This window comes from Fusarium venenatum, assembly GCF_020744135.1.
Source record: "Fusarium venenatum strain MPI-CAGE-CH-0201 chromosome Unknown EDB82scaffold_4, whole genome shotgun sequence".
NCBI lineage: Eukaryota > Fungi > Ascomycota > Sordariomycetes > Hypocreales > Nectriaceae > Fusarium > Fusarium venenatum.
Window position 1 is genome coordinate 6,434,041 of NW_027072132.1, and position 16,741 is coordinate 6,450,781.

General features: G+C 49.5%; 6 protein-coding genes across 6 annotated transcripts; 4 read left to right on the plus strand and 2 right to left on the minus strand.

Moving 5' to 3' along the window:
* Positions 1–77: 77 nt before the first annotated feature.
* On the minus strand, positions 78–2,132 carry EDB82DRAFT_351654 (uncharacterized protein). Its single transcript, XM_025725350.2, has one exon. It carries the CDS (start codon positions 2,028–2,030, stop codon positions 195–197), a length of 1,836 nt encoding a protein of 611 aa, XP_025593957.1. The 5' UTR covers positions 2,031–2,132; the 3' UTR covers positions 78–194.
* Positions 2,133–2,672: 540 nt separating this feature from the next.
* EDB82DRAFT_517608 (major facilitator superfamily domain-containing protein) lies at positions 2,673–5,205 on the plus strand. The gene is made up of 5 exons (XM_025725351.2): positions 2,673–3,673; positions 3,720–3,774; positions 3,824–3,883; positions 3,930–4,458; positions 4,511–5,205. The coding sequence occupies exons 1-5, from the start codon at positions 3,063–3,065 to the stop codon at positions 5,008–5,010; spliced, it is 1,755 nt and encodes a 584-aa protein (XP_025593958.1). The 5' UTR covers positions 2,673–3,062; the 3' UTR covers positions 5,011–5,205.
* Positions 5,206–7,120, plus strand: EDB82DRAFT_517610 (glycoside hydrolase superfamily). The gene is made up of 3 exons (XM_025725352.2): positions 5,206–5,745; positions 5,799–5,900; positions 5,955–7,120. The coding sequence occupies exons 1-3, from the start codon at positions 5,696–5,698 to the stop codon at positions 7,000–7,002; spliced, it is 1,200 nt and encodes a 399-aa protein (XP_025593959.1). The 5' UTR covers positions 5,206–5,695; the 3' UTR covers positions 7,003–7,120.
* Positions 7,121–7,283: 163 nt separating this feature from the next.
* Positions 7,284–9,238, plus strand: EDB82DRAFT_351841 (uncharacterized protein). The gene is made up of 3 exons (XM_065607531.1): positions 7,284–7,544; positions 7,604–8,726; positions 8,780–9,238. The coding sequence occupies exons 1-3, from the start codon at positions 7,375–7,377 to the stop codon at positions 9,011–9,013; spliced, it is 1,527 nt and encodes a 508-aa protein (XP_065463543.1). The 5' UTR covers positions 7,284–7,374; the 3' UTR covers positions 9,014–9,238.
* A 657-nt stretch (positions 9,239–9,895) lies between these two features.
* On the minus strand, positions 9,896–11,045 carry EDB82DRAFT_517615 (ubiquitin-40S ribosomal protein S31 fusion protein). The gene is made up of 3 exons (XM_025725354.2): positions 10,838–11,045; positions 10,180–10,559; positions 9,896–10,124 (listed from the first exon to the last, which is right to left on the minus strand). Exons 2-3 carry the CDS (start codon positions 10,552–10,554, stop codon positions 10,038–10,040), a joined length of 462 nt encoding a protein of 153 aa, XP_025593961.1. The 5' UTR covers positions 10,555–10,559; positions 10,838–11,045; the 3' UTR covers positions 9,896–10,037.
* EDB82DRAFT_517621 (40S ribosomal protein eS26) lies at positions 11,046–12,090 on the plus strand. Its single transcript, XM_025725355.2, has 4 exons — positions 11,046–11,235; positions 11,399–11,526; positions 11,579–11,681; positions 11,850–12,090. Exons 1-4 carry the CDS (start codon positions 11,213–11,215, stop codon positions 11,947–11,949), a joined length of 354 nt encoding a protein of 117 aa, XP_025593962.1. The 5' UTR covers positions 11,046–11,212; the 3' UTR covers positions 11,950–12,090.
* The last annotated feature ends 4,651 nt before the right edge of the window (positions 12,091–16,741 follow it).

Here is a 16,741-nt window from a genome sequence, read left to right on the forward strand (position 1 = left end):
GATTTAGTCGTCGATGTTCTCGCAAGTTTTTAGTATTTTCACAAATGAATGCACGATTAAAGATAAAATGTCATGATAAGAAGAGCAACACACGATATAATTCAAGATCTAATACTCGAAATTTTCCAATTCATATTACTGTTTGACAGCGGCGACTTCTGCGTTGCACGTCGTAGATAAATATACTACATTATTCATGGACTCCTTTCTCGGGATCTGGTACTGATAGTCTCAGCCACAGACGCTTTATACCTTTCAACATCGGAATCATTACCACCATTAGCTCCCCTCATACTCTCATACTTGACAGAGGGTGATACCTCCCCATCAATGGCCAGCGTAAACCTGCCAGCCCCAGTCTCACCCACCCTCACATTAATTTTACCCAACTTATCTCTGTTGGCAAATCCCACCTGTGCGAGATTTGCACCGCCTTCAGACGCAGCGATCATCACATGGCGAATATCTGAAGGATCAAACTCGGTTATTCCCTTCCAGCCTCTTGTCCGAATAGCCTCAAGTAGAAAGAGCGCTACAACGGCCATGTTTAGCGCAAATGCGGCTATGGCAAATTTCTTTTCGCCAATGATGACGGCTGTGACTCGGATGGAGCCTGGTACTTCGTCTTGGAACTCTCCGACCATGAATTGCGCCGAGGCATATGCTACCAACATATCGTCTACCATGGCCGTGATGGCGTTTTCGACGCCTTCAAGAGTGACGTTTGTGGATGTTCTTGAAGTGAGTGTGTTGTTCATCTCAAGACGAAGACGATGGTCGGTGATGGAGGCGTTAAAAGCTGTACCAACGGTTGATACATACAGGTTTGTCTCATCGTTTGCAATCAACTCGAACTGACGAAGGACAGTGCCTTTTATCCAACGAGTCGGATCCATATCGCGAACTTTGGTGTCGTTTGTTGGTACAACGGTAATGTTCTTGCCTCGACTGCTGACCGTAACGTTGAACCGCGTAGGCTCAAAGTCAACTTCACATTGCGTCGTGTTCAGGAACTTATAGAAGCCTCCCGCCGCGAAGCCGATGTACTTTCTCTCAGGAGCGACTATTGCATCTTTGTCCTTGAAGTGCGCAACCCCAATGGCAACAACAGCATTTCCATCACCGAAGCCGACGTAAGTGGAGTGTTCATATCCGTCGTCGCTATCAGGAAGTTCTCCATGTGCAGCCCAACGTATAACAGAGTCCTCCTGATAGAGATTGAAGTCGGTAGATGCGTTGTAGATGCAGTTGACTTTGGCGCGGTATCCTACTTCCTGGTATTCCCACCCGAGCACACTACGCCCGGTTTGAAAGTGAACTTCGCCTAGGCCTGGAGAGGAGCCAACGCCGTATGATCGACCAACGTAGTTGTAGCCTGTTTGATCTAGCTTCTCATGGTTGCGTGTTGAGTTGTGGATGGGTGATGCTGAAGCAGCAGAAGCGAGGAGACTGCCCAGCATTTGGATCCCCACTGAGTATGTGAACTTGCCAAGGGCAGTATGCTTGGTAGGTCCTACTGAGCCAACTTCCGAAGGATATTCCTTAATATGGGTGATATTATCCCAGCTTGGAATCTGGACAGTGCCTTGGATGTGCTCAAAGGTCTCGACAGGTGTCATGGCAGCAGCCCAGATAGCGCTGAGCACCATAGAAACCGAGACCAAGAGACCCAAAAGAAAGATGTATACAAAGGGCAAATCCCAGTTGATACGTGGTATCATGGCGTCCATCCACGCTCGCATCTGATCAAGACTCATACTCTTAGTCTTGAGGCGTCTCCGAACACCAAGGTTGATAACCCTACAGATAACAACTATCTGTAGAGCAGACATAAGGTTGGCCATGATCTGAACGGCGAATTGGACTGAAGGACGGTTGTCGTTGACAAAATTGAGGAAAGCTCCGGAGAAGAGCGTCTCGTTGAGGGAAAGACATAATAACGTTGTAGCAATGGGCGTAGTAAAAACGAGAGAAATAAAAGTGTTGTAGTCAGAAGAGAAAAAACCGATGAAGCCATTACTTTTAGCCATGTTTGAAGCGAAAACGAAAGAATAAAGTTGCTATAGTCTATGCGCAGCACAGGCGAGAGAATGCGATAATACGAAACATACCAAAAGTCAGATCAGAGGAAGCGAAAGATCGCCATTAAGAAGGATTCTCATCCTATCCATTCTTCCTTGTCTAATGCTGTTGGTTCTGGGATAATACAGTGAAACCTGTGCCTTTTTGACATCATGTACGGCGGTGGATTCACGATAAGGTGTAGCCGCCAGAGGGTGGTGAGTTGTCGAATCATGGTTGAGCGGTACATGTTGGAAGCGCGTAGGAAGAGGACTTTGTTCTTCAGCTCACAGCCGGGGAAGATTATACATGGTTCCCCGGCGCTTAATGTGAAACGAATGGGACAGACACGGGAGGGGAAGGCAGATTTTCGTTATCAAAGTAGTAATCTAGAGTGACTGTTATAAATAAATATAGGACAAGTTCAAGATGTGGGAATAATATGGATCTAGTTGTAAAAGACTGTGCGGAATGAGCAGCAATGTCGAGTATCAGTTGAAGATGGTGCAATCAGGTCCACATGACTCGAGCCCATCGTCTGCAGTGGCTTTCTTTGTGCCGGGGTATTATCTTGGAACGAATTCTTGGACATTGAGCAGTGTAACCTTGTTGATAGAAGCAACATTCCGATACTCAAATTCTATCTAAAGACTTTGCCCTCTTGTCTGAACTATCATCTTAACTATTGTCTATCAGCTGGACAACCAACGTTGATGACTTTAATCGTATCCGTCAAGATCAATGGTCGCCTGTCAACATCCCCCCACGTGCGCTGTGCACTCGACCATTAAACCCCCGAAACTTACAGGGTCTTCAGCACATGTCGCTCGCTAATCAAAGCTCCTGGTTCGCTTGAAGTGCCAACCGACGTCATTTCTCGAGTCTCACGAACACCTCACCTCACCCGATTCTCGGCTTATAAGCAAATAAACTTTTTAAATATAAAGAAACTCTCGTCCACCAAAAGTCTTGTCTCATGGGGCAACGACGACCGGCAAATCATGTTTCGAAGGCTTTCTCTCCTCTCTTCAAAGACATCGCGGGCAGAGTACCAGCCTCTTCCTCAAAATGACAACAGTTACGAGTCGCAAAGTACCATGGAGGATGCTGAGAGGAGTCAGGATGCAAGAACTGAGCCTTATCGCGATGCCGCGGCCATGCTTCTCATCAAGATGGGTCGTTCACCCGATGAGCATATCACTGTTTCACCAGCCGACGATGCCCGCATCCTCCGTCGCATAGATCTCGCCCTGCTTCCTTTGATGCTATCGGTCTACTTCCTTCAAGCTCTCGACAAAGCAACGTTGTCATATGCTTCGATATTTGGGCTCATCGAGGATACCAATCTTGAAGGCGACCAGTACTCATGGCTCGGAAGTATTGTTTTCCTTGCGCAGCTGATCATGCAGCCTCCGCTTGCGCTTGCGCTAGTGAAGCTGCCCATCGGAAAACTCACAAGTGCCATGGTATTAGCCTGGGGAACGACACTGATTCTCATGACTTGGGCGAAAGAGTTTCGAACGTTGATGATTGCGCGATTCTTTCTGGGTGCGTTTGAAGCAAGTATTGGGCCGAGCTTCATCGCCATTACCCAGATGTGGTGGAGGAGAAGGTATGGTTGATATCCGATTAATAGAGCTGCGTCTAATGTATCCAAGAGAGCAAACACTAAGAATTGGATCTTGGTACTGCATGAATGGGTTAACATGGGTGGTCAGTATAGCTTCTTCCGGTTCATGGCCATGCTAATATTGCTTGTCAGCTCGGTAGTCTTATCACATACGGACTTGCGAGTATCGAGTCTAAGATGAAGCCCTATCAGGTACGTCAAAGATACCTCAACGGAATCAACCGGCTAACGCCGAAAGATCATTTTTCTCTTCTTTGGCGCCATCACTGTAGGAGTCGCCTTTGTCATGTTCTTCTGGATGCCAGATTCACCTACCGAAGCCAAGTTCCTTACCGATGAAGACAAGCTCATTGCCATCGAACGCCTTCGCAACAACCAAATGGGTGTTATGTCTCGCGAGTGGAGGACTGCCCATGTCGTAGAGGCATTGAAGGACCTCAAAACTTGGTACTGGGTCGCCATGATCTTCTGCATCTCGGTCCCTTCGAATGGGATTTCGACTTTCGGTCCTCTGATCATCAAATCCTTCGTATCAGACCCCTTTGAAACCATGTTGTTCAACGTGCCTGTTGGCATATCGCACATCATCGCCGTCTCTGCGAGTGCTTACGTATCAATGAAGTGGAAGCTCAAGGGTCCAGTCATTGCTATGCTGTGTGTGCCACCAATTGTTGGATGTGCTATCCTCTTGCATTTTGCGCATAGTCTCGAGAATAAGGCTGCTTGTCTAGCTGGGTACTTCTGTTTGTGTACCTTTACTGGTATCAGTAAGTGCTGGTGATCGTGCTCTCGATACTGATCTAGACTTACACATTGCAGCCCCATTAATATATTCATGGTCAGCACAGAACACAGCAGGTGACACAAAACGCAAGACCACTTCCGCGCTCATCTTCATCAGTGCCTCGGCCGGCAATATCGTTGGTCCTCTACTCTACTCCCCTGACGAAGCGCCAGCCTATACTCGTGGTCTAAGAGCAAACCTCGCACTCTATGTTCTCGTTGTTGCCCTCGTCGCTGGCACATCCATGCATCTTTCTCGGCTGAACCGGATTCACAGCCAACGTAGAGTTGCACTCGGAAAGAGCGCCGTACTGGTTGATCGAAGTCTTGAGACGGCAGAAGAGGTGGAGAGGATAGAACACATGGAGAGAACACTGCGAGGGGGTGTAACGCTTCGCGAAGCAACTGATGACGAGCATAATAGAATATCACAAGCGCACGATATGGAAGGCGAGAGGACGGAACAGAAGGACGGTGATAAAGGGTTTGGAGATACCACTGACTTGGAGAATGAAGATTTCCTTTTTGTGTTTTGAAGAGTCCTATACGGCTGGACCAATGGAACGACTTGCGATGATTCATAGATACCTTGCTTGGAATGACTTTTACGATTCGCGGCTTTTTCATTACGGATAATCGTCTTGAATCCGATATGCATTACTACTTGCCTCACTTTGTCTTCTGAATGACAAGCATTATAATAAATGAATACAGTTATGCTATTCCTGGATATCATATTGCCAAGCTGCCAATGCCATGGCAAGCTGTGTTGTCATGCAACTAATAAGGTACGACGCTGGTAGCATTGCCACGTTTAAGCACCGCCACGCTTGGCCGCTCAGACGCAAATCAGCGCCGCAGATGACGACGCAAAAGCATGGATTGTTTGAGCTGAAAGATGGCGGCTGAGTAAGAGAAACCTGGATGCCTCCGCGTTTCTTATATCTCACTGATTATTTGTTAAGAACAAACCTCTCTTTGATATATTTATTTGCTTCATAGTTCACTCTTGATTCTCTACAAGCTGAAAGTGATTCATTCCCCACCTAAAACCCCTCCAAGTGCCCCTCCATCATCACGAATCCTCCACAGAGACAGCCAAGACTACGCCTTGGAAATCGTACCAGGGCGAGCCTTTTACTTATAACCGCCGTTTTCGCTGCATTAGTTGCAGTATTCCTATCAAATACATCTTTATCTAGTCCCTTTACTTCAATCAAAATGGGTGGTGGACCCGAAGGTTTCCGCACCGTTGCGTATTTCGTCAACTGGTAAGAAGCTACCCTGTATGCATCACATTGACAGCTCAGCTAACGCACAACAGGGCTATCTATGCACGAAAGCATCGTCCTCAGGATCTTCCCGTGGAGAACCTGACACATATTCTTTACTCGTTCGCTAATATTCGTAGCGACTCTGGCGAAGTGTAAGTTGTACTCCCTCAGTCTAATTGTGGAACCGTCCAGCTCACGTATGCCAGCCATCTCACCGACTCATGGGCCGATACCGATATTCATTGGGATGGAGATTCCTGGAATGATGTCGGTACCAACTTGTACGGTTGCATGAAGCAGCTTAACCTGTTGAAAAGACGTAACCGAAACCTCAAGGTTCTTCTCAGTATTGGAGGTTGGACCTTCAGTAGCAACTTCAAGGGCCCCGCTAGCACACCCCAAGGACGTGACACATTCGCCAAGAGCTGTGTCGATCTGATCAAGAACCTCGGTTTTGACGGTATAGATATCGATTGGGAGTACCCCCAGGATGCCAACGAGGCTAGAAACTATGTCGAACTTCTGGGCGCCGTGCGTCATGAGATGGATGCATATGCACAGACATTGAGCCAACCTTATCACTTTGAGTTGACTGTGGCCTGTCCAGCCGGTGCGACAAACTTCCAGAAGCTCGATATCCGTGGAATGGATCAATACCTCGACTTCTGGAACCTCATGGCTTACGACTATGCTGGTTCTTGGGACCAAACTGCGGGTCATCAGGCCAACCTGTACCCATCTCACGACAACCCAGTATCAACCCCATTCTCTACCTCTGCTGCCATCGACTTTTACGTCCGCAGCGGTGTGAACCCTTCAAAGATAGTTCTCGGCATGCCACTCTACGGCCGAGCCTTTGAGAACACCGACGGTCCCGGCCGCCCCTACCAAGGCGTTGGACAAGGTTCCTGGGAACAGGGAGTCTACGATTACAAGGCGCTTCCCCTAGAGGGCGCGCAAGAGTACGGAGATAGAGGATGCTGTGCCAGCTACTGCTACAACCCTCAGTCACGTACCATGGTCACCTACGACACGCCGCGGGTCGCCTGGGATAAGGCCGAGTATGTGAAGAGGTGGAAGCTGGGAGGCGCTATGTGGTGGGAGAGCAGCGCGGATAAGCAGGGCGAGCAGAGTTTGATCACAACGGTTGTGAACGGATTCGGAGGTCAGGGAGCGCTCATGAGACAGGACAACTGTATTGAGTATCCCGCGACCAAGTACGATAACTTGCGAAATGGGTTCCCGGACAATTGAGGCGCTAAAGTGGAGTTGGTGGGTCAGAGGAAGCAGAAACATTGATGATAGTTTGCAACGACTCATAGTGATAACATGAATAAATGAATAGTAAAAATATCCATTACGAGTTCTATGACTTTAATTAATTTTAGTGAACTGTAATAAGAAGTTAAAACCCCATTTTGATATCTTGACTTTGGACTCTAGAAACAGAGTTGCTACCGAGTCACGTGCTCACTCTCTAGCCACATGAGCCACACTGGCCCGTGCGCAAGCTGCCAGAAAATTTCCAACTGCAAAAAAAGTGCAAAAATCTCAAGTCTCGAGCCATCACCAAACCCATCCGACGCGGAATCATTCCCAATTGCGGCACCACCAGGGAACGAAATCATGTCGCACATCGACTACGCCCTTTACGAAAGCCCCGTGGGCTATGCCATCTTCAAGGTGGTGCATCAGCAGGATGCGGTTGGCTTGAAGTTGAAGGATACCCAGGCTGCTACTAACGATCTCGCCAAGTTTGGCAAGATGGTTCAGCTGACCAACTTCAGCCCTTTCAGGTATTTTTAACTCGGTTTCGTGATGCCAGTCGATGCGCGATTACTGACTGTGTGCAAAGGGGTCACGTCGAGGCTCTTGAGAACATCAACCTCGTCACTGAGGGTATCGTCTCTGACTACCTCAAGTCTGTCCTCGAACTCAACCTTCCCCAGACGAGCGGCAAGAAGACCAAGGTCGTCCTCGGTGTTTCCGAGAAGAACCTCGCTGGTGCGATCAAGGCTCAATTCCCCGGCCTCGAGTGCGAGACCGCCGATACTTCTGACATCGTTGGCGACGTGATTCGCGGTATCCGACTGCACGCCGATAAGCTTCTCGGTGGACTCAAGTACGGTGATGTCGAGAAGGCCGGTCTGGGTATGGGTCACGCCTACTCCCGTGCCAAGGTAAAGTTCAGCGTCACCCGCAACGACAACCACATCATCCAGGCCAGCGCAACCATCGACTTCCAGGACAAGGGTGTCAACCAGTTCTACATGCGCGTTCGCGAGTGGTACGGCTGGCACTTCCCTGAGCTCGTCAAGATTGTCTCCGACAACTACACCTACTGCAAGCTCGTCCTCGCCATCGGCGACAAGAAGAGCTTGAACGACGACAAGCTCCACGACATTGCCGCCCTCGTTGAGGAGGACGGTGAGAAGGCCCAGGCCATCATTGACGCCGCCAAGGTCTCTATGGGTATCGAAATCTCCGAGGCCGATCACGAGAGTATCAAGGCATTCGCCGAGGCCGTCGTCAAGCAGGCCGACAACCGCAAGTCCACCAACCTCTACCTTGAGAAGAAGATGGGCGACATCGCCCCCAACCTGCAGACCCTCATCGGCACTCCTGTCGCCGCCCGCCTCATCTCTCACGCTGGTTCTCTGACCAACCTTTCTAAGTACCCTGCCTCTACTCTCCAGATTCTCGGTGCTGAGAAGGCTCTCTTCCGCGCTCTCAAGACCAAGAGCAACACCCCCAAGTACGGTCTCATCTACCACAGCAGCTTCATCGGCAAGGCCGGTGTCCGCAACAAGGGTCGTATCTCTCGATACCTCGCCAACAAGTGCAGTATTGCCAGTCGTATCGACAACTTCTCCGAGGAGCCCTCCACCCGATTCGGTGAGGCCCTCAAGCAGCAGGTTGAGGACCGACTAGAGTTCTACGCTACTGGCAAGAAGCCCGCCAAGAACGCCGACGTTATGGTACGTTGATTCGACATGCGATTACTGATTATTGCTAACAATCTATGCAGAAGGACGTTATGGACATCATGGACGGCGGCGACAATGCTGGCTCCGACGAGGAGATGGTCGACGCTCCTGTTGTCGAGAAGAAGTCCAAGAAGGAAAAGAAGGAGAAGAAGGACAAAAAGGAGAAGAAGGAGAAGAAGCGCAAGGTAGAGGAAGAGGACGCCCCCGTCGAGAAGGAGGACGACGGTGAGAAGAAAAAGAAGAAGAAGAGAAAGTCCAAGGCTGCGGATGACGAGTAGAGCTCTTCCAATCGTTTGCCAGCGTCTGGACATGCCTTCGTGTCTCGTAGACACTAATTTGCTCCAGCGCTGAGAACTTTGGGCACGAGGATAACGGGAGATGCATCTTCAGTCATGATAGACATTGCGCAAGGGTGGTCGGACTCGGGATTATAAAGCCAGCATCTCCCGCCAAGTACGCAGCGATGTCAACTCACGGTGCCAGACTATGGTCACCTCTACGGTTCTACATCGCGAGGACATCAAACTGTCCTGGGCGGGTGATTGGCATCCCTAGAGGCCCTTGCACAATTGTTTGAGGAGTTTTTGTAGGATCTGATCTGGCTTCTGGCTTTTGGGCGTTTGAGGGCATTTGGCTTGATGTAAAACTGTTTTTCACTACGAGGGAAAACTCATACCCTTTGTTTACAAAAACACGCAATTCACTGAAGACTGAGCATTGAACTGTGACTATGATGATGAGTGTCGAGACAATTGTACAATAATCAAATATTGCGAGACGGCATAGGCAGAAAACACCTCACAGCGATAATGTCCACTTAGTTTATTTCCGTGCAGCGAGTATCTCCGGCTTTCCGTAGTTTGCGGCCTCTCCAGAACGCTCTCCACTCCCCCGTCTTGGTGTTGAGTACTCCACCAGGGCAAACAAGGCTCTGGCGAGGGAAATTTCGCGAGTAGACACCAAGAAATTCCTGCGAGGCTACGAAATTCAAAAATTGATAGGAATGAGCGATCTAAAATCTTGAACGACATGGCCAGATCAGAGTATCGGATGCAGCAGCATTTTGTAGGAGTTGGCTGTCAAATCGTGAATTCGACAAATGTGGAGTGGCGAATATCATGGTGCACAAGTTTTACAATCAAATTCACGAGGAACACAAGTTGGTATCATGTTTTTTGTCTTCTTAAGCGTGAATGCATAATTTCAGAAACCGGATGTGCTTTGTGCTACAGCCTTTCAACGCCCATTTTTGGCACCCAATCCGTTCCGTCATCAATCAATCCCAATCCCGTGTTGATACATTTACTGCTTGTCGAAGACGTAGGTGAGGTGGCAACGACCACAGTACTGGCGGTCCTGCATGGCAGCCATGAAGACACCGGCACCGCACTAAGAAAGGAGTTAGTAATTGATAGGCGTGATCAAAGATATAAGTGGTGCTTACAGTGTCGCTGGGGCACTCGCGTCGAAGGCGCTCGATCTTGCCATCAGAGTCGACCTTGTAGTACTTGAGGACGGCCAGCTTGGTCTTCTTGCGCTTGTGCTTGATCTTCTTGGGGGTGGTGTAGACCTTCTTCTTGCGCTTCTTACCACCACCACGGAGGCGGAGGACCAGGTGGAGAGTAGACTCCTTCTGGATGTTGTAGTCGCTCAGGGTGCGGCCATCCTCGAGCTGCTTACCAGCAAAGATAAGTCGCTGCTGGTCCGGGGGAATGCCCTCCTTGTCCTGGATCTTGGACTTGACGTTGTCAATGGTGTCGGAAGACTCCACCTCAAGGGTGATCGTCTTCCCCGTGAGGGTCTTGACGAAAATCTGCATGATGCCTAACTGAGACGGTTAGAATCTTTGTCCAAGAGTATTTGAAGCAATTCGCCGTCTCTTCTCTCGTCTCCGCCCGAATGCGGTCTCTCTCTAGGATTCGAAAATGAGGGGATGCTCAAAGTCCGAAGCGTCGAGGGTACGTGCGCAGAGCGGGAAGAATTGCGATCGTGGGATATTGAACAAAAAAGGAAAAAACGGTAATTCTCAAGTGAAAGGCAATGAAGCCATCACAACAGAGACAGAGACAGAGACGGGTATTTGCAGCATCTTTCAGACGTACCTCGACAATAAGATTATTGCCTTCCTAAGCAATCCTCAGATGGTGCGAATGGGTTGAAGAAGATCTTTTGGTGGAGGCGCCGGCTTAGAAGTTCTCAAAGTCCGAGAAAGTGGGGTCACATGACCTAGGGTTTTTGGAAGGAGCGGCCCTCGCTCCTGACAGTTTTGGCTGTTCGCTGGTGTAGTGGGGTCACTGAAGCAAGCGCTCCTGCAAGCGATTCCTGCCCTACCTCTACCCACCAACATTCGAAAAAGTGGACTGCTGTGATCGTCAACGCCTTTTTGTCAAACGCACATTCTAGTGAGTCTCTTCTCTTCTTCTTTCTTTCTTCACTTGCGTGGACCACCTGAATTAACATCAGCAGCAACCGTCAAAATGGTCAAGAAGAGAAAGAACAAGTACGACTCTCCCCTCCCTCGCCCGCCAGCCAGCCCTCTACAATCACATCGCAATACCGCCGACGATGATGCTTTCTAGCCCACGTCGCGATATGCTGCTCGACAACGATTGAACGGCATTGGCACTTCCGCATTCTGAATCAAGTGCTAACAAGCTCTCTAGCGGCCGAAACAAGAAGGGCCGCGGCCACGTCAAGCCCATCCGATGCAGCAACTGCTCGCGATGCACCCCCAAGGATAAGGCCATCAAGAGATTCACCATCCGCAACATGGTTGAGTCTGCTGCTATCCGTACGTTCACACACCCGACACTCATTTCGATCAATCGCTTACAATTTTATAGGTGACATCTCCGATGCCTCCGTCTTCGCGGAGTACACCGTCCCCAAGATGTACCTGAAGCTGCAGTACTGTGTCTCTTGCGCCATTCACGGCAAGATTGTCCGGTATGTTGTCCTCCTATCCAGGAGTGTGACGACTGCGCCATGGTTGCGTATGTGCTTTTAGATGAACCTTGGTGGTACCATGTGAAACATATTCCAGCCTGCCCCAGCGCAGTTGCATACTCCTGGTACGTATTTAACGATTTATGACAACTGACATGAATATAATAGTGTCCGATCCGTTGTCGGCCGACGCAACCGTGCCCCTCCTCCTCGCGTCCGTTACAACAAGGACGGCAAGAAGATCGTTCCCACTACCCCTAAGGTTTAGATGGGTTGATACTTGGGATGGAGTCCGGTTATGATAGCAGCATTCAAAAAATGGATGGGATGAATACCTTTGGGATTATGAGACTAAGAAATTCCAAAAATCAACTGGACGACGTTTGATGTCTACGCGTCTTTGACAAAATTATTCTGGTTCCTCCGTCTGATGTGAAGTACTGTGAATTTTCGTATGTTTGTGTGCTCCATGTGCCATGTCGAGAAGGGCTCAATAGCTTTTATTTGCGTCATGTCAACCCTTTCATCTTGTATCCAGCTACTTGTGCCATGTCCACTATTTGTGATATCATCAGGATAGTGGTATACGATTGCAAAGCATTTTGGATCTTCAAACATGACATCAAGAATCCATAGAACTTGTATCTCTGTTGAATTACGTGATTAATTATGGACTGTGGTCATTGCAAACATCAATTGTGTTGTGCGTGATGCTTCACGAAGTTATGTGCACAGATATATTTTTCACAAAATCATCACGGAACCAACCTCGCTGAGTCTACAGACAAACAACATTGTAAATAATACATTAATAACAAAACAAAACAAAACAAAACAAAACAAATTGAAGAATGTTTTCTACATTGTCTCCGATTGATTGATCATTCCAATACCCGTCGTTTATTAGTTCTACTTCGTGTTCAATATAATTTACAGTGACTACCCTAGAACCCGCCATTGAATTGTACCAAAGCTGTCCCATTCTCCGAACAAGCATATGCGTCAACACAAACTCCTCCACCGCAACAACTTCCTGTCAAGCAAAGATATCCATCACCACAATCCCCATCGGCTTCGCAACTGCCTGCAAAGTTCCCGCACTCAGTCCACTCAAATGCGATACCTTCGCCTCCAGCAGTCGTACCACAGACGCATCCCGTTCCTGGTATGATGGCTTCTCGGGGATATGCGCACGTAGCACCGTCGCCTTCTGCAACTCTGGCATCAGGACAGCATGCGATTCGCGTAGAATCTTGGACGGTAATGTTGTAGGTTCGTAGTGATTCTGGCGCCCAGTTGAGAGTTGTGATGGCAGGGATCTTGGTTGCGCCAGCGATGAGGGTCAAGTTGAGAGGGATCTCGCCTTCATGAAGAGCCTGGCAGATGTCGTTCTCAAAACTGCGTTGGGAATTGTACACATCGATGTACTTCTCCAAAGCGCCCTTAGAGGAACCTGCGCTTGTGGAGAACATAGCCCCGAGAGCTTGCCATAGAAGAGTGTAGGCACTGACAGCTTCATCCGCCTCTTGTCTCGCTCTCTCAGTCCGCAAACCTTGGTTGGCAAGATCCTGTCGAAGCTGGGACGGATCGACAATGTCTTGTCCCGACTCTTCAAGCGTGGTAACGACCGTAGACAAGTCAGGACAGGAGCCACCAAACGGATCGATGGTGATGAAGTCGATGATGCTATTCTTGACAGCCCACTGACATCTCATAGGGCCAGATTGAGAACCCGGAAACGTACAGCCAAAATTCCAACGTCCCGTATCTTCGTCAACGGCGACGTCCGCGCAGGCCGTGTCACCTACCAGAAGCTGAGGATACTGTCTCAGTGACTTGTCAACGACATTACCGCATTGGTCATGCAGGTACAGAATCTGACTGAAGTCTAGATCATTGGCGCGCTTCTGCCGTCTGAGAGCAGCGCATTGTACACCAGCGAGCTCGGCTATCTGCGTGTACATGTCGTCAATTGTGATGGATACGTCGTACGTGCAGTTACTTCCCGAGAAGTGAATACCCTGGGCGTCAAGTGTCACCAGGTACCCAGCAGGATCCACGACTGAAAGCCGCCCGCGGTGGGAAATGTCGACAAAGTAGGTCCCGCCTTCTTCATCACGAACTGTGAGATACAGAGGATTCACGCCGTTGCTCTCAAACTCAACGGACTCTATATATGGCATGGGAATCGAGACATTGTCTTCCCGAAGTCTGGAGTTGAACAGCAACGCTCGGCGGGTTGCGTCGCCCTCTGGATCGTCTGGTAGAGTATAGCATGTTTCTTGGGAGAGGGAAGCGGTTCGCGTGACATGTGTGAGGTTAGCAGTGGGGAATTCAGGAACGCCAGTGGTCGTTGCGTTACTACCAGATTCAGAACCGCTGGAACCGCCACCAGACGTTGAAGCCGTGGCCACAGGACTCGAGAAAGATGTAACGGCTTCGGTACTCCCTAGCGCAGAGACTATTGTGTTACCGCCAGCAACAACACTCTCACTTTCGGTACTGGTTGGAACTTCGAGTGAGTCTGTCGGGAAAGGCAGACTTGGGATGGATGCTGGGATCTCCGATGCCGGGACACTGATAGTCGGCAGAGAGACGGCACCTGAAATGGAAGATGTGAGGTTCGATCCTATACCACTGCTTTGAGTAATACTGGGAGGTATCTCGGAGTCTGTCGGAAGAGACATAGATGCTCCTGACTCGGAGGAGTTAGTAATTGTACCAGAACCAACGCTCCCAGACACATCGGCTGTGGTGTTCCAACCACTTTCGTTGTGACTTGCCATAGAAGTATCTTCAGAAAGCGTCGGAAGAGATACGATTGAGGATGGAATGGTCGGGAAAGGCAATGGATTGCCAGGCTGTGTCAAACTTATTGTCGGCACAGAAGCATTGCCTGTCGGAGGAGTAGTACCATTCTGGCCAGGAAGTACAGTGATACTTGACGCCGAGCTTGTTGCCCCAGAGGTGATAGAAAGAGAATCACTCGGAAGCGATAGTGTTGGAATCGGCACGAAAGTCCCTGTCTGGGGGAGGCTGATCGTTGGCACCGAGACGTTCCCACCTGGCGGAGATGCAGTCATGTTCCAACCCGGTACCACGCTGTCGCTCCGCCCAGTGCTTGGTATGGATGGCTGAATTGGGGAAGATAGAGGCGTAGTAGGAAATGGGGGGAGTGTTTCGGATTGGGATATGCTAACAGCCGGTACAGAAACATTGCCACTAGGAGGCAAAGAGCTACTGCCTGAAGTTGTGCTTGGAGTCGCTTCCTCTGAGGATGATTGACTCGGCAATGACAATGTCGGGAGCGGTACAAATGTGCCACTTGAGATGCTGACAGTCGGAGTTGAACCATTGCCTCTGGAAGCAGACATCGTACTATTCCAACCTGTAGACACACTATCAATAGTTGAGGATATAGAATCCGTAGTGAGCGGCGTCGTCGGAAGCGTGACACTGGGAAAAGGAGCGAGTGTTTCGCTGGGTAGACTGAGGGTTGGTATCGTACCATTGCCTCCCGATGTAGTGTCATTCCAGCCAGAGGCCACAGTGCTGCTCGACAAAATCTCAGAGCTTGTGAGCGCTGAGGTTGTCGGGAGGGACAAGGTTGGAAAAGACGTAAGTGTCACACTGGGTATACTGATAGTCGGCACAGAGACGTTACCAGCCGATTGAGAAACAGTGACATTCCAACCTGGGTCAGCACTGAAGCTCGACGAGATACCAGTCTCCGTGATCACTGGAGTCGTCGACAATGGTCCACTGGGGAAAGGCACTCCTGTCCCAGGAAGACTGTTACTCGGAGTAGTCAAACTCGAATTCCACCCTGTGGATATTGACCCAGTCGGACGTGTGCCACTCCCCGAAGGACTCGACGTTGTGTTCCCGGGTATAGACCACGATAGTGAACCGCTTGTGATACCAGATAGCGTCATCCCAGGTTCATGGATATTCGTATCTGAAGGTTGAGGCGTTACATCCGTGCTAGACTGTCGAGATTGGGTCTGGTTGCCAGACTGAGTCAAGAGAGAAGTAGGCTGTATACCAGACGTTTGGTTCTGGAATTCTGAAGATGACTCTGAAATGGAACCACGCGTGTTCGTTGGTAATCCAGCGGTGATGTTCCCAGAGTTGGCAGCCTCCGAGGAAGTCTTAAGTGTCTCTGTGACTGGACTGCTTGTGTTGGTAAAAGGACCTGGCCTCGGAACATTTTCTGTAGTCTTCACGGAAGATGTCAAAGCAGATCGAGTCTGATTCCGTGATTTGGATGTCGTTTCAGATACTTCAGTTGTTGTTATATCAGGATAGGTCCCTGAAGCAGGCTGCCCCACAGATGCTGATGTCTCCTCCTCAGTAGTCCACGTATCCGAAGACTCAGCCGTGAAAGAATCGTCCCGCGTTGTCGCTCCGGATGACTTTCTCGACGTCGTAATAGCCTCTGAACTCGTAATAATACACGCACACTATAACGAATGAGCATGCATCTCCCCTAAGTTTAGAAGACAACTTACGTAGGAAGCTATCCGCGTCTGATTATACCGCACATACTCAGCAGGAGTACTGTAACCCGCACCGCAGTGGTTTCCCTCCAAGACACTCGAGCAGAAGCCACCGCCATCTACAACAAGAGAAGAGTAGAGTGCATCACGAGGACAAGAAACCGTCTCGTTCCAGTTGGCGGAAAAGGCAAAAGCTAAGTGAGCGGCGAAGAGAAGTAGTATCCACATGATGCTGAGCAAACGAGTGTATTTGGGATGATGATGAGTGAAAGTAGCGCTTGACTGATCGTTTGGACGTTACTTATAAGACGTACAGATGCTGCTGTATCGATCAAGGCCACTTCTCTCATCGTAGGCGTCAGAAAACTGTATAACAAGGCCATCCAAGCGGATGATCCCCCCCTGAGCATCATCGTGCTGCCGAAGTCTGTCCAAGATAAGAACAACTCTCAAAACAATGCAGAATCTGCCGAAACATGACAGTGACATCCAAGACACACATACTGAGCCGAGAAGACCCCCAAACCCTCGGCACTTCTGCATCTGGATGTGTACCACGGC

Excerpts from the sequence above, each read along its gene's own strand:
- EDB82DRAFT_351654 (XM_025725350.2), bottom strand. The coding sequence starts at position 2,030 with ATGGCTAAAAGTAATGGCTTCATCGGTTTTTTCTCTTCTGACTACAAC.
- EDB82DRAFT_517610 (XM_025725352.2), top strand. The coding sequence starts at position 5,696 with ATGGGTGGTGGACCCGAAGGTTTCCGCACCGTTGCGTATTTCGTCAAC. Across the intron at positions 5,746-5,798 it reads GTTGCGTATTTCGTCAACTG|GGCTATCTATGCACGAAAGC; the intron begins GTAAGAAGCTAC and ends AACGCACAACAG. Across the intron at positions 5,901-5,954 it reads CGTAGCGACTCTGGCGAAGT|CCATCTCACCGACTCATGGG; the intron begins GTAAGTTGTACT and ends CACGTATGCCAG.
- EDB82DRAFT_517608 (XM_025725351.2), top strand. The coding sequence starts at position 3,063 with ATGTTTCGAAGGCTTTCTCTCCTCTCTTCAAAGACATCGCGGGCAGAG. Across the intron at positions 3,775-3,823 it reads TGAATGGGTTAACATGGGTG|CTCGGTAGTCTTATCACATA; the intron begins GTCAGTATAGCT and ends ATTGCTTGTCAG. Across the intron at positions 3,884-3,929 it reads CTAAGATGAAGCCCTATCAG|ATCATTTTTCTCTTCTTTGG; the intron begins GTACGTCAAAGA and ends TAACGCCGAAAG.
- EDB82DRAFT_517615 (XM_025725354.2), bottom strand. The coding sequence starts at position 10,554 with ATGCAGATTTTCGTCAAGACCCTCACGGGGAAGACGATCACCCTTGAG. Across the intron at positions 10,125-10,179 it reads GCGAGTGCCCCAGCGACACT|TGCGGTGCCGGTGTCTTCAT; the intron begins GTAAGCACCACT and ends CTCCTTTCTTAG.
- EDB82DRAFT_517621 (XM_025725355.2), top strand. The coding sequence starts at position 11,213 with ATGGTCAAGAAGAGAAAGAACAA. Across the intron at positions 11,236-11,398 it reads GTCAAGAAGAGAAAGAACAA|CGGCCGAAACAAGAAGGGCC; the intron begins GTACGACTCTCC and ends CAAGCTCTCTAG. Across the intron at positions 11,682-11,849 it reads ATTCACGGCAAGATTGTCCG|TGTCCGATCCGTTGTCGGCC; the intron begins GTATGTTGTCCT and ends TGAATATAATAG.
- EDB82DRAFT_351841 (XM_065607531.1), top strand. The coding sequence starts at position 7,375 with ATGTCGCACATCGACTACGCCCTTTACGAAAGCCCCGTGGGCTATGCC. Across the intron at positions 7,545-7,603 it reads ACCAACTTCAGCCCTTTCAG|GGGTCACGTCGAGGCTCTTG; the intron begins GTATTTTTAACT and ends CTGTGTGCAAAG. Across the intron at positions 8,727-8,779 it reads CCAAGAACGCCGACGTTATG|GACGTTATGGACATCATGGA; the intron begins GTACGTTGATTC and ends TCTATGCAGAAG.